Source organism: Lagopus leucura, unplaced genomic scaffold (assembly GCF_019238085.1).
Source record: "Lagopus leucura isolate 7727_CA_CO unplaced genomic scaffold, USGS_WTPT01 Super-Scaffold_100024, whole genome shotgun sequence".
Taxonomy (NCBI): Eukaryota; Metazoa; Chordata; class Aves; order Galliformes; family Phasianidae; genus Lagopus; species Lagopus leucura.
Window position 1 is genome coordinate 6,488,755 of NW_024962276.1, and position 13,124 is coordinate 6,501,878.

The 13,124-nt window shown below is 47.1% G+C and overlaps 1 protein-coding gene across 1 annotated transcript; it reads right to left on the bottom strand.

Moving 5' to 3' along the window:
• Positions 1–5,512: 5,512 nt before the first annotated feature.
• HASPIN (histone H3 associated protein kinase) lies at positions 5,513–9,007 on the bottom strand. The gene has a single exon (XM_042879524.1). It carries the CDS (start codon positions 9,005–9,007, stop codon positions 6,551–6,553), a length of 2,457 nt encoding a protein of 818 aa, XP_042735458.1. The 3' UTR covers positions 5,513–6,550.
• Positions 9,008–13,124: the final 4,117 nt, after the last annotated feature.

A 13,124-nucleotide genomic window follows, 5' to 3' on the forward strand; every position in this document is an offset into this window, starting at 1 on the left:
ATGTGCTGAACACCCTTGAAATGGCTGAGGTCAAACTCTACGTGCTTGGGCTGAGTAGGGAGCAACATCAAAGCCATGTTTTTTGTCTCTAAGCTCACATCCAGAAGAGAGATGTTTCCATTCACCCCCTCTGTGTCTGCTTTTATGCGTTAGTGGTGGATGGAAGAAAAAGTAGTCTTGCATTAGATAAACAGGATGTCCATTCTGAGATGCCCTGGCTCTCTTGATTCATTTAGACCTCTGGTCTTATTGATTCCAGAGAACTTATTTTGGAGGAGGATAAGGAGTAAGTTCTAAAGATGCCTGGCTTGTACAAATCTTGTCACTGGAGCTCATTTATTTGCAAATAGAGTTTTCTGTAGAATCAAGGATCCCAGCTGCATTACCAAACTTTCAGAAAACTCCCTTTCAGTCTGTCAAATTTTTAATTATGTGAAATATATGAAGTGTCTGCTCCCTCTCTTCAGTGTATCCATGATACTTACATTTCCGTGTGTACTCTGAGCAGTTTATTGAACTGTAGCTGTAGTTTTAAGATGAAGATCTGATCCCCACAGCCTTCAAATCTCACAAATGCTTCCATAGCACCCATTCTCTTGAACCTATTTACTCATCCACTATATACTGCAGTGGCATTCAGGTCAAGTGGCCACACACACCTAATTCCTTCAAATAACAGCCACGTTTTCTCCTCCAGACAAATGTACGTGCTTTGAAGCAGGAGTAAAGCCGTTATAATTGTTTGAATAAATCAATTAGCTTTACTATTGCTGTGAAACAGGCTGTGTCCAGGCAGCCTGGACTTCTTGTGTGCACTCATTCTTCTTGTGTGCGCTTCCCTGGCTGAGAACATTTCCTGCCTTTTTTAAATGAGATCTGTTGGGGCCTCATCTTCTGGGAGAAGTTGCTCAGCTGGGTAAATTATCAAAGCTCAGCTGCTCACATCAGGCTGCTGGAGGCCATGGGCTGTCACTACTCCATGTTTTCTTTGGTTAGATAGCCCACAAGTAGCAATCAGGGAGCAGCCAAGCATCTGGTTTAGCTAGATGTGGATTATCCAGTGATTACTCCATAATGCTTTGGGAACACCAGAAGAAATCATTGAATCTGAAAAAGGCTGGGAAGACATTTAGCTAAATGGAGTTCATACTATATTTGTGTTATGTTCTCATGGCTCATGGGAAAAGACGTCATCAGCGACGTTGTTCTGCCTTTCATTCTGTCACATTTTTGAATAACGATTTGGGTACTGTTACACTGACTGCAGGATCCGTCCCTGAGGATGGCAGAAATGTAATAAATAATAGGGAAGCGATCCACATATAAGTAGATATGTGATGTTTTGTTCTAAAAATTGCCTTACTGTTGCAAAGAGCTAATTCTACAAAGCTATATATAGAGAATTCCAGTGAAAGAGCTGCTTGGTTGTTTGTTTTTTTTTCTGGAGCCCAGGTTGGATCTTATTTTGGCCCTGAACTTTGCCCATCTGGTGTGAACTGTGATGGGGTGACAGATCTCCTTGTTGGAGCTCCGTTTTATCACATCCAAGGAGAAGAAGGAAGGGTTTACGTCTATTGCCTGGAGACAAAGGTAAAAACACTGGTAGCGTAAACAGTCCATGTTGGGGATTTTCCAACCATGCCTAAGTAGTGACAAATAAAACATTCCTCCTTTGTGCTCTCACTGAATGTGCTCTCCCTGTATGGTAGAGGACTGCAGGGTGAAGCCAGCGGTCCCATCTTAGCTGTAGAGTATGAAAAAAGAAGTAACTGAAGAAATAAAACCATTCTGTACACGAGATGTACAGATATCGCAGTGTGATAAAACCATTTCTTCTGCTTGTATGTAGGCAATTTGTTGGTGTCGACTTCGATTTGCCAAGCAGTGTCCTTTGTAGCATTTATGATAAACGCATGCGTGGGTAGCTGCCAAAACTTTGCCTCTTGAGACTTGCAGAAATCAAAATGTTTTGAGGGCCCAGCTCCTGGATCCAGTGTAAAATATACAGGAAGTTACTCATTGCAGCATTCTGAATGACATCTGAACCCTCTTTAACAACAAACCGAGAGAAACCCACTTCAGTGCATTGCTAAGGTTTGCTCGCGGCTTGCAGCAAATGGTGGGAAGCAGAGAAGTCTGGGCATCCATTCGAATTCAAACAGCTTGCGCCCTCTGGTGGCGTATTTCTGTAATGCAGTGGAGAAACGAGCTCGTCTCGAAGCCGGCTGGGCATCGACTCCATCTGCAAATGGTTTATCGAGTCGTTCAGCGCAGGGCTCTCTGACCTCTGCTGCTGCGGGAGGGTCTGCATGCAGTCAGTGCAGAAGGATCGGCCTTCTGGTCTGAGAATTAGCGGGTATCTTGGACCTCACGTCACATTGGTTGGGTTTTATTGTTCACCCGTAAGCACTATGAATGTGCAGTGAGGTCAATCTATTTTTTTGTGTGAGATCTGCTCCATTACAACAGCTGTAAAGGGATTTCGTTGGTGGGTGTTTTCCATTCCTTTGGAAGGACACCTAAATATGCAGGGATCTCTCCTTTTGCAAGAGTTGGATTTACTGGGGGCAGCCTTGGAGACATCAGTGGGGATATTGCATGGTCTCCAAGATACCACAGCAGGATCACGGGAGGATGCAGTTGTGCTCTGGTAGGTAATGAGTGCTACTTTTTAGTTTACTGGGGAAATGGTTCAAAGCCAAACTTAGAATCTGTGTTCCAAGCACTGTGTAATGGTTCTATTTTTGATTTGGTATCAGAGGGACATAAAAAAAAATCTTTCCCAGTGCTAGAAGAACTAATAAAAAATGTAAAGCGTTCAACTCACATTGCTTTTGCCTTTGAACTTCTAAAGCTTTGAGCAGCTAATGAAGATGAACAAATTAACATAGGTCTTAATGTCTGCAGTTCAGCACTGATGATTTAAGTCATTTACACACAAGAAAACCTTGGCTGACCGTGCCTTGTTTTCAATCAGATCTCTGCTAGCTGAATGACTTGTGGAGTTCACCAAGGGAAGGAAAGGATGGACAGCTTCAATTTTGTCCTTGCGTTTTTTATTTGAAAACACACTGTAGATAAAGCGAGAATTTGTACCACTAGATAACAAGTTTATCTAATGGAAATATAAACAGAGTGTTTCATTTTGAGACTCTCTCCATACTGGTGTATTTTGGCTGTCTGTTCCTTCAGACTGACTGGGGTTTTTTACATTCCCAGCAAAAAGTGGAACTTCTGTAAATAGGCCAGCATGGCTCAGGTGGAACGTTATGGAAAAGCTGAGCACTTCTTAGTCTTGCTGCCAGGATTTCTTAAAACTTTTTTTTCCTGTAATGATCCAAGCACTGATATGTGCTTCTTGCTTGCTCTTCATTGACCAGTTGTTCACTCTCTCACCCACTTGAGATTCCATCCTGAGAGAATACTAATTTTCCAGAACGGCAGCATCATTACGTCAAAACTTTCAATATAATCCCAGCTTTACTGGTGTCTCAGCAAGGTAACAAATGGGAACTGTGATCAGCCTGCAGTCCTACACTTCCTCAGAGGCTCTGCTCTGAGGACAACTTCTGGTACCTGCAACAAAGCATTCTGAAAATCTCACAGCCTGAACCGTCACAGCCTCTTCATTTCACTCGCCTTGTGGGAAGCTGTTGGGAATCTCACATGTTTTTACCTCCTCTGTGAATGCCTGGAGATCTACAGAACAGCAACTCGAGTAGGACAGTTTTTAAAAGCTGTGTTGATGTAAAACAGAAATGGAAAAAGGTTATTTGATGTTTGGAGATAGGGCTTTAATATTAAGGAAGCATTTTCCTCCACATGCTGAGTAATACTGAATAATCAGCAGGGCTGTAGCACTGCCCCATGTGTGAAAGTCCTTGGAGGGAGCAACCAGCAGAACAAGATGATTTGGGTCGCTCGGTTATGACATAAGATTAGAAAACATGTCACCTGTCTCATTTTTCTGTCTACTAGAAGGGAAGCAGTGGTGGGCCACTGCAAGGAGGCAAAGGTTCCATAGTAATGACTCACACATGTATTGAGCTGTCCTAAAAATCTCCACTTTAAGGTGATGGCTGAGGTAAGATTGCAGAACAGCAAACTGTTCAGCTAGGACAGAATTCCCAAAGCAAACAGCTCGGGCTCCCATTCATTTACCACCCAAACGAATGCTGAGGCAGGGCAGCACAGGGCAGCGTTCTGCTTGTTAGGACTGCAGCCTGAACTACTGATTTAAGACTCCCAGTCTTTTATTGGGCTGCATCCACCTCATGCATTTTATGGGGGCAGACGCAGTTGAGTTTCCCAATCTATTTTTATTCAACATTAAAGTGTTCCTATTTGGTTGGCAGCCATCCTCTCCTGCTATTCACTGTGGCCAACCGCTACCATTCACTTCTGCAGGCTTACCCTTAAACTGTGGAACTGGGCACCCAGCGTTCAAGAAAACAACTGTAAGTAGAGATGATTATTTTCATTTTTTCCTACGTCTAAATGGGACTTTGAGTAGCTGCTCTTGCTGCTGTACCTTTGCAGTTAGGCCATAGCCTCTGTTTGTTCACATTCAGCCTGTCACTCACGTGCGTGTCCTCAAGGCAGGAGATCATTTCTTAATTCCTGCACTTTAAGCTTTGCTCTGGAAGGAATGCCAAGCACCAAATACATTTTGCTTTAACAGGATCCCAGTGAGTTAAAGAGTATTTGCAGTGTAATCAGTATTTTGCTATAGCCTTCTTTTCCCTCAGAATTGCCAAGCTCCTCAGTGATTTGGCAATTAGATGAAAGTCTGTTCTGAAGTAAGCCTGCAATCATTGTTAATATCACTGAGTTTTGCTATTTTCACCACAAAACACACTGAGAACTGAACAAGAAAGGCTGGATGTGGCTCTGGGCAGCCTGGTCTGGTGGTTGGTGACCCTGCACATAGCACAGATGAGCATTGTGATCCTTTTCAACCTGGGCCATTCTATGGTTCTGTGGTTCTATGAATTCCTGCCATTCTGTTTGTGAGGCACTGGTTTCACAAAATTATACTTGTCCCTTGTAACCTTCCAAAGTGTTTGGATCCACATGAAAAATCTTTCCTTCCCTTATGATTATAGCCTTGCTCAAACTTCATTATTTCAGTAAAAATTAGAGCAGTCTTTAAGGTCAACATTTCAGAATAGTGCATACTTAAAAGCTTGTGCTTACTGAACTGGAAAGCCGGGTGCTGCCATCCTCCTTCCAACTTAGCAGAGAAAACAGATGAGCAACATAATTCAGTTTTGTCCCAAATGGACAAAACTTTGATTCCAAATGAATGAGAACAGAATCAGGGCATTTCTCTTGCTCAGGAGCTCCTGTGCGTTGCTGCTCATATTCCTTTCTCGTCACATGCCTTCTATTAAAATATATGGAGCTGATTAATATACAGAATTTTATTAAACAGAATTTTTAAAAAGGAAATGCGGACTCATCTGCAGCAACTGCACAGAGTGTGATTTCCAGCCTAACAATTTCAAGCAGTGCAGATTGTCAGGTTGCTTTCTGTAGCTTAAGATAGCAAAAGTAAGAGCCTTGAAGATGGGGAGGTTTTTCCTCTCCATTCCTTCATACACCTGGGTCACTGGGTGTACTAATTTTCAATAATAATTACATTGAATGTTCACTTGGATTGATTTATCTTCCTCTGCAGGCCAGTTTCTTTGATGTACAGGAATGTTAGCCTAGGACTTCTTGAAAACAAAGAATTCAAGTTTGATGCAAGTATACCTTCAGCTTTAGTTTGTCTCACCCAGCTGCCATGAAGGCTGAAGAACCCCCTGTGCATTTTCTCCTCTAGATAAATGGAGAAAATCACTTTAATGCTACCAGGTCACAGCTTTGGGATCCTGTCAGCATACAAGGTCAGAGCTGTCAAACATGTATCAGGAGCACGGGTGCTTTTTAAAATAACACAGTATGTGATCACATTAACAGCGGTCCTCACTGAGAGGGGAAAAAAATGTATTATTGCAGATTAGTGTTTTTAAAAACACAACTACAGAAACTTTGGGAAATTTACCTTTTGTGGCCTCACACCAAGCACAAGCTGTGCCAAAATGAACAAAAGGTCGTTTACAAAACTAAAAGTGCCTTCCTCCCCTTTCTGTGGCTGGGCTACCAGCGCTCACCTGTCTGCAGCATCGTGGGGTTCGTTTGTTTGATTGGTTGATTTTGTTTTTAAGCAAAGAACTTGGTAAGAAAATCGATAGAATGAGGAAAGAACTTTTAATAACCTAAGTGGAATTCAAAACATGAACTGGGCCTGAAGGCATCTGCTTCCCCTCCTCTGCAAGGTCGAATCCATTTCCTTTCCACCCTCACCCCTCAAAGAGAGCACATATGGAAACGTGCTAGAGCAGAAGACTTTTTGTGTGGTTTTTTTTACACATTTTTGATAGTTTACCATTCACATTGCTAACTGATGTTAACACTTCATTCTGCTAACATTTAATCGACCATTCATTAAAGACAGCAAAGGAGAAGGGCAGCATCAGTTCTTGGAAACCCTGCACTCCCTTACTCATTGGAAGAGGCTGCTGGTGCCTAAAACTTCACTGGCAGACCCAAAAGTCAGTACTTCTTTATGAAACTTTGTGAGCTGCTGCTTTATTTTTCTCATGGCAGAAGATGATTCCTTTTTCTTGTACACTACATCCTTCAAAAGTTTATCTGTCAAGTAGTGGAGCCAGAGGACATTGCTGTGTGGATGATAGTCAGTCCAGCCGTTGGAGTTCTCCGCTTTCATTTGCCTGTAGATATCAAACTGGTAGTCCCCTGTGCCTTGAAACAGCTCTTCATCAGTGGAAAGGTCGCAGAAGACAGTTAACCCATCTTTCTCCAGCCTAGACAAGGTGTAATCTATGATGTTGACATGGATCCCTGCTGTGGGGATTGTGCACGTAGTCCCATTCAACACATAGCTAAGCTCCTTTGCATCTGTTTTCTTGACCAGCACGTTCCCCCAGTGCAAGTCTCTGTGCTCAAAGTGCAGTTCCTGTTCTGCCACAGCCAGTGAAGCAGTCACCTGGTGCAGAATGCTTTTTGCTGAAGCCACAGAACTCAGTTTCTTTCTCATGTTCTCCAAATCACTGCCTCCAAATTCAAACTCCAGAACAATGAAGAGTTGCTCTTCTCCAAACAGGTCTGGCCGATCATTTTCGGATCCTGTTGCCTTGTTGTATGCGTCCCAGGCTTTTAGGAGGTATTTAGGGTAAGCCCCTTGAACACAGTGCACAGAGTACAAGCTGATGAACCCTACGGTCCTATTCATGGACTCTTCAGACAGAAGACTGAGTTCCTTTGAAATTATTATTTCAGGCAGGATCTCTCCAAAGCTCTTTTGAGCTTCACCGTTCACCCTTTCAGTTCCTTCAATGGGAATTATTTTTAAGGCCACAGGTCCTCTCTCACTGTCGATCTGGAAAACCTCTCCAAACACCCCTTCTCCAATTTTCTTGCAGTTTTTCATCTTATCTAAGGGAATGCAATCCTCAAAAGCAATAGGTTCCTCCTGCTGGCACTCCCTAAACACCTTTTCTGCATCCGTAAGCGTGATCTCTAAGGCTGAAGAACTCATGGGAGCCAGCAGGATCACGGAGGAAGCAGACAAGGCGTAGCTCTCAGCCTTACTAGAAGACAGGGTTGCTTGGTGCCCGGAAAGCTGGGGATTCACAAAGGGATTACAAAGGATGCTGGCGTAGGAACTGTCATCTGTGATCACCTTCTTTTTCTTATGGAACGACAGAGATGCTCGAAATCTACCCCAGCGGTGGGAGTTATCGAGGAACGAGCACTCAGCGTCCCGCGTCCCTCCCGACATCTGCACACCCTTCTTCTTTCCTCTTCGTCTCAACTGCGCTCTCCCGAAGGAGGCTCCCGCCTGCTGCTGCCACTTATTTTTGTACCCACGCGGACGGAGCCGCGGTTGTCTCCCCCAGCGGCTGGCGCTGAAGCCGCTGATGCAGGCTTTCCTGCAGGTGCCGCCCTCCCCGGGGATCAGTTCGCCGCTTTTACGTCGGTGCTTCGCGGCTCCTCGGCCGCCCAGCGGGGACGCCGCCTTCCGGCCGCTCAGCCACAGCAGCTCGTCCCCTCGCTCCAAAACCACTACCGGCATCAGCCGCCGCTCGGCCGCGTCCGCGCGTCCGCCCGGGCTCCCCGTCGTCTCATCGCCCTTCACATCGCCGCGGAGCCCTGCCGAGCCGGCGGCGCCGCGCTGCGGTTCACCGTCGACGGGAGCGGCTGCCGCGGCTCCGCGCAGAGGCTCCCGCACGGACGCCCTCAGAGCCCTGCGGGCCGTTTGCGAGAGCAGCCCCGGCGCCGAGCTCTCGCTCGGTGCTGCCGCTCGGGGCGCTCCCGTTGCCCCGTCGTCCCTCCCGCTCCGCGTGCGCGGCGACGGCCGCTCCGAGCCGGCCCGCGATGCCCCCGGCGAGTCGAGGGCGCCGCCGACAGAGGCGTCGTGAGACGAGAAGAGCTCCGGGCTGCAGTGCAGCACCGAGCCGCCCTCCACGCTGGTGCTGAGCTCCGGGAGCGGCGCGGCGGCGCGGCGGGAAAGGCGAGCGGAGCCGCAGGGGGGCGCCCAGTGCGGGGTGCTGCAGAGCAGCGGGCGGCGGGCGGCGGCGGGCGACCCCTGGCGGCGGCGGCGGCGGCGGCGGGGCGGCGGCGGGGAGGGCGACGGGGAGCTGAGGGCGGCCGGGGGCAGGTTCTCCTTCTCCGCCCCGCGCCGGCTCCGCAGGTACCGCGAGCGGGCGTGGCGCTCACCCAACGGCTTCTGGCGGCGCTTCCTCGGCGGCGAGAAGTCGGGGTCGTCCGAGGTGGCGGAGGGGGCGCTGGAGAGGGCGCTGGAGAGAGCGCTGGAGGCGGCTGAGGAGGAGCTGAAGAGCCGTCTGCGGTCCTGAGGGGGCGAAATCCAGCGGTCGGGCTGCGGCAGAACGCGGAGGTAGCCGCCGCGCCGCGAGTACGTGCGCAGCATCCGCGGCATCGCGGCCGGGCCGGGCCGGGCCTGAGCCGAGCTTCGGCCTCCCGCCTCCGTTTCAAACAAAATCTCGCGAGATTGCGGAGGGACCGGGGGGTGGAGCGGACGGGGAGTGCCGCCAGGGAGCCTCGCCCTGCGGATCCGGGCTGAGCTGCGGGAGCGGAGAGCTGGAGGAAGTGGAAACAGAAGTAGAAATGGGTCGGCAGAGGCTGCCCTGTGTGCTGTTGCAAATGAGAAAAGAAAGACCGTTTTGCGAATACACACATACACTGATGTAGTATGTAGGCTACATACTACACAGATACTAGAATACACACATACACTGATGAGTATGTAGGCTGCGACATATATATATATATATATATATATATATATATATATGTGCGTGTGTGCTTTGCAGTTCTTAATTGCACCTATTTTTGAGAATAAAGTCTTGCAAAAGATCCCAGCCTGTGTAGGAATGCCGCACTGATGGCTGAAGCCATAGTGCCTTGCTGTACCTTTCCTAGGCACCGTTACAGCCATGCAGCTGCTACCCTTCGCTGCCTACCCCCACAGCAGCCCTGCAGCCTTCCCAGCCCCCCTTCCCCATCTGCTACTGGAGCCCTGGCTGTTCTGAAGCACCTGGAGATCTCTGCAGCCTGACCACACCGGCTAAGTCACGGCACAGAAAAGCTGCTGGGAGTGTTTTGGTTACTTTCCCTTAGGAGAGGTCATTAATTATGATATTAGGAGGAAGGTTTTCACTCAGAAGATGCTGACGCACTGGAACAGGTTGCCCAAGCAGGCTGTGGATGCCCCATCCCTGGGGGCATTCAAAGTCAGGCTGGATGTGGCTGTGGGCAGCCTGGGCTGCTGGTTGGTGACCCTGCACACAGCAGGGGTTGGAACCAGATGATTGTTGGGGTCCTTTTCAACCCATTCTATGATTCTACAAAATTAATTGTTGGAGTTTGTGCTAAGAATGAGGAGCTGCAAGTTAAAGTTACCTCTTCTTCATCCAGCGTTCTTACACTCCCAATCTCTCTCTTTTTTTCTTCTAGTTTCTTCTCTGAATTAAGCATCCCTCATTACTTAATCCCTTTTGTTGTCCCTCATGGCTCCCAAAGAGGTCAACTTTTGCAGTGGGTTCTGATGTTTTCCTTTTTAGATTTTTTTTTCTTAAATGCATTATAGAGTTCTGTGACTTGTGATTTCCAATGAGTGCCATTCGATCATTTAATTCTTCACGATTGCCTTAGTGGATGCCAAAGGCATTTGCAGTAATTGGATGGCACTTAAGGGATTAGTGAACATCCAAACCACAGATGGTTTTTTGTACTCCTTCCATGGAAGTCTTGCTGTGTCTGCTTCTAAATTTATTTGCAATCTGAGTTTTGAATAAAATCCTCTGTACAAAAGCCTTGTTGATGGTGTGGCTGTGGTGTGTCGCCTCGCCCTGACTGTAATGCACTCTGCAGCAGCACTGTTATGCCATCTCCCTGAATGAGAAGATTTGCAAATGACTCATTTGGAGTCATTAACGTCATACCCCAGCCAGGCTCCCGCAGCAGCAGACTTGGTGAGATCTGCTGTTGTGTCTTTGCCTCGTTCTCCTGGGGAGAGGCAACTGAATGCTGTTGGGACCCAGGAAAGCACACATAGACGTTTGTCCTCTACCCACGGATGGGTGCTGATCTTCCCTTCTCTCTGCTCCAGCCATCTTAGCTCTCAGCCCTGGCCTGTCTCCAGACTGTTCCAGGTGAGGCGATTAGCTCCCTGCAGGTCAGCTTCACCTGACAGATTTCAGCTATTTTTGCTGGAATATAGCCAAGGAATAGGAAGGTGACTGGCAAGAACTGATGCACCTGAGATAGCTTTTTAATTGTATCCTTGCAGGGGAGGGCAGGATACAATTTAAGATGCTATTTTAACCAGGAGTGATAGCAGCTGCTTATGTCTTACATGCCAGGAAGATTGACGAGCCTTGGTTTGGTTCTCCTTCCCTCATTGTGGCCAGCTGGCAGGTTTGCATGTTGAACTCTGTGAGTGGTTTGGTAGTTCGTGGGGGTCAGTAAAGTGGAAGTCTGTTCAGGAAAGCTTATCAGAGAAACACCATAAGTAATTCTTCATTTAGTGCTATGTGCTGATGTAAGATCAGATATGAGCAATGAAGTGCTTTGCTTGAGAGCCTGTTGGGGCAGGTTTATTTGGAAGTTGATTGGATTACAACCTCACAAGAGAAATTTTCTGTCCCTTGTAACAGAGTGGATGAGCTGGAATGGAGTTGAGCTGCTGCAGGCAGGTTGCTCCCACACTGCCACTGCTGTGTGCAGCATGGCTCTCAGTGTGTCTGGACACATCAGCCTCTTGCTTGTGGTAATAGATAAGAGCTTAGAGCAGCAGGAGCCTCCAGAGCTAAGGTGCTGGGCTGGCTGGCTGAGGATGTTGCTACTGGAATTTCTCCTTTGTGGGTCAAGTCTGAGTCCTATGTGTGTTTTCCTGTGACTGAAAAGAGTTACTAATTGCGAATTCCAGGGAAGAAAGGGCAGAGGCCTCAGCCTAGACTTTCTAGATGTTGACGTGATGCAATTCCCCATTGGCCCGAGGGGATGAAGGGTCTCCTCAGCACTCACAGCTGAGGCCTCTGACTACAGCTGTGCAGCCAGGACCCATTGCATACCCTTCCAGGTCAGGGAAGATAACAGTTTGGCAAAGAAGCAAAAAAGTGATGTCAGACATACTCAGATGTAGGGACGTGCCTTTAAGTTACTATTTAAGATGAATACGTGTTTTATTAAACATAACTCCTGATGAGAGGATTTCCATTGTGTGCAGGAGTGCAGTTAGGAGGGCACGCATTGAGGCTGAATTTTTGTCACTGTTTCGTTGGTAAGTAGTAATCTATTTCTTATTTACACTGCAAAGTCAGCTTAGAAGGGAAACTGAGCAGAGCAATTTTCCTTGCAGGTGGCAAATGTGTTTCTTTATTCTTGCAACCAACTTTATCATTTTCTGAACACAGTTTGTTTCCTGTGTGAAGGTGTGAACGTGCTGTGGTTTGAGAGAACTTCCTTTCTCAACCTGTTAAACTCTTCCCCTTGTTTTTCTTTGGTGTTGTTCTAAAGGTGTGTTCACTATGAGAAAGAAAAATAAAATGCTCATGAAGAGAGCTGACCTGGCCATTTCTACTGTTCATTTCCTTGCTAAAGTAGTTTATCTGTTTACGTCCTGTGCTCTTTGTCTCCTTTCTATTTTCAGTATCTGCTCTGGCACCTATCTGCATGATGCATTTGCTGCGGGAGCATTTCCAGTGCCTCAGAAATGGCTTAGTATTCTGTGAGTCAGCTGTCCTGCATTGGGAGATGATGTTTTCTGCTGCACTCAGTAGCTCAGTAAAGAGTGGAGTGGGGGTCACTGAGAGCAGCTATGTATGGAGGGCCATCGTTTGGAATTGGAAGTGAACAAGGGCCTAAAATGGGCACTTCCAGCATCAGTTTCCACTTGATTCATTGCACTGGCCAAGGTTGTCTGCCATTGCTCAGTGTCTTCTGGGTGTGACTTAGAGGTAATATTACACCAGGATACTGGTCTGAACATAAAATATTTCTATCCTACCATGCCTGAAAGAGACAGATGCAACCTTGTTACGTTCTGAATGCCTTTAGGTCAGGGCAGGGATCAGAGGTTAATTTCCTCAGTCCCTGTATTTGGCTCAAGGCTGGACACGGCTCAGCTGGAGAGATGTGCAGAAGGGTCTGGGCAGAAAAGAGATATGCATCTTGTGACTACCTGTGAATAATGAGAATGCAATTACTGTGTGCTGTACAAGTAGTTATGTGTAGGTGTAATGTGTCAGGAATAAAAAGAGAAAGAGAGTTTCAGTATGGGAGGAGAAATCTTCCCTGTGAGAATTTCTAGACTGACTAAATGGCCTGCTGGGAAAGGGACAGAACTGCAGGTTTCCATGGGAAATTCAAAGTGTTGGACTTGAGAAGGGAGATATCTTGCAGAAGAGGGACAGCCTGACTCCCTTGAGAAGGACAAACTACATTTTTGCCTTTAAGTGATGGTTAGATTTTAAGTTATTTTCTTCTTCCCATGTGAATGAGACTCTAACATTTGAGAAGTGCACAGGCTCTGA

Coding starts and splice junctions, on each gene's coding strand:
- HASPIN (XM_042879524.1), bottom strand. CDS start 9,007: ATGCCGCGGATGCTGCGCACGTACTCGCGGCGCGGCGGCTACCTCCGC.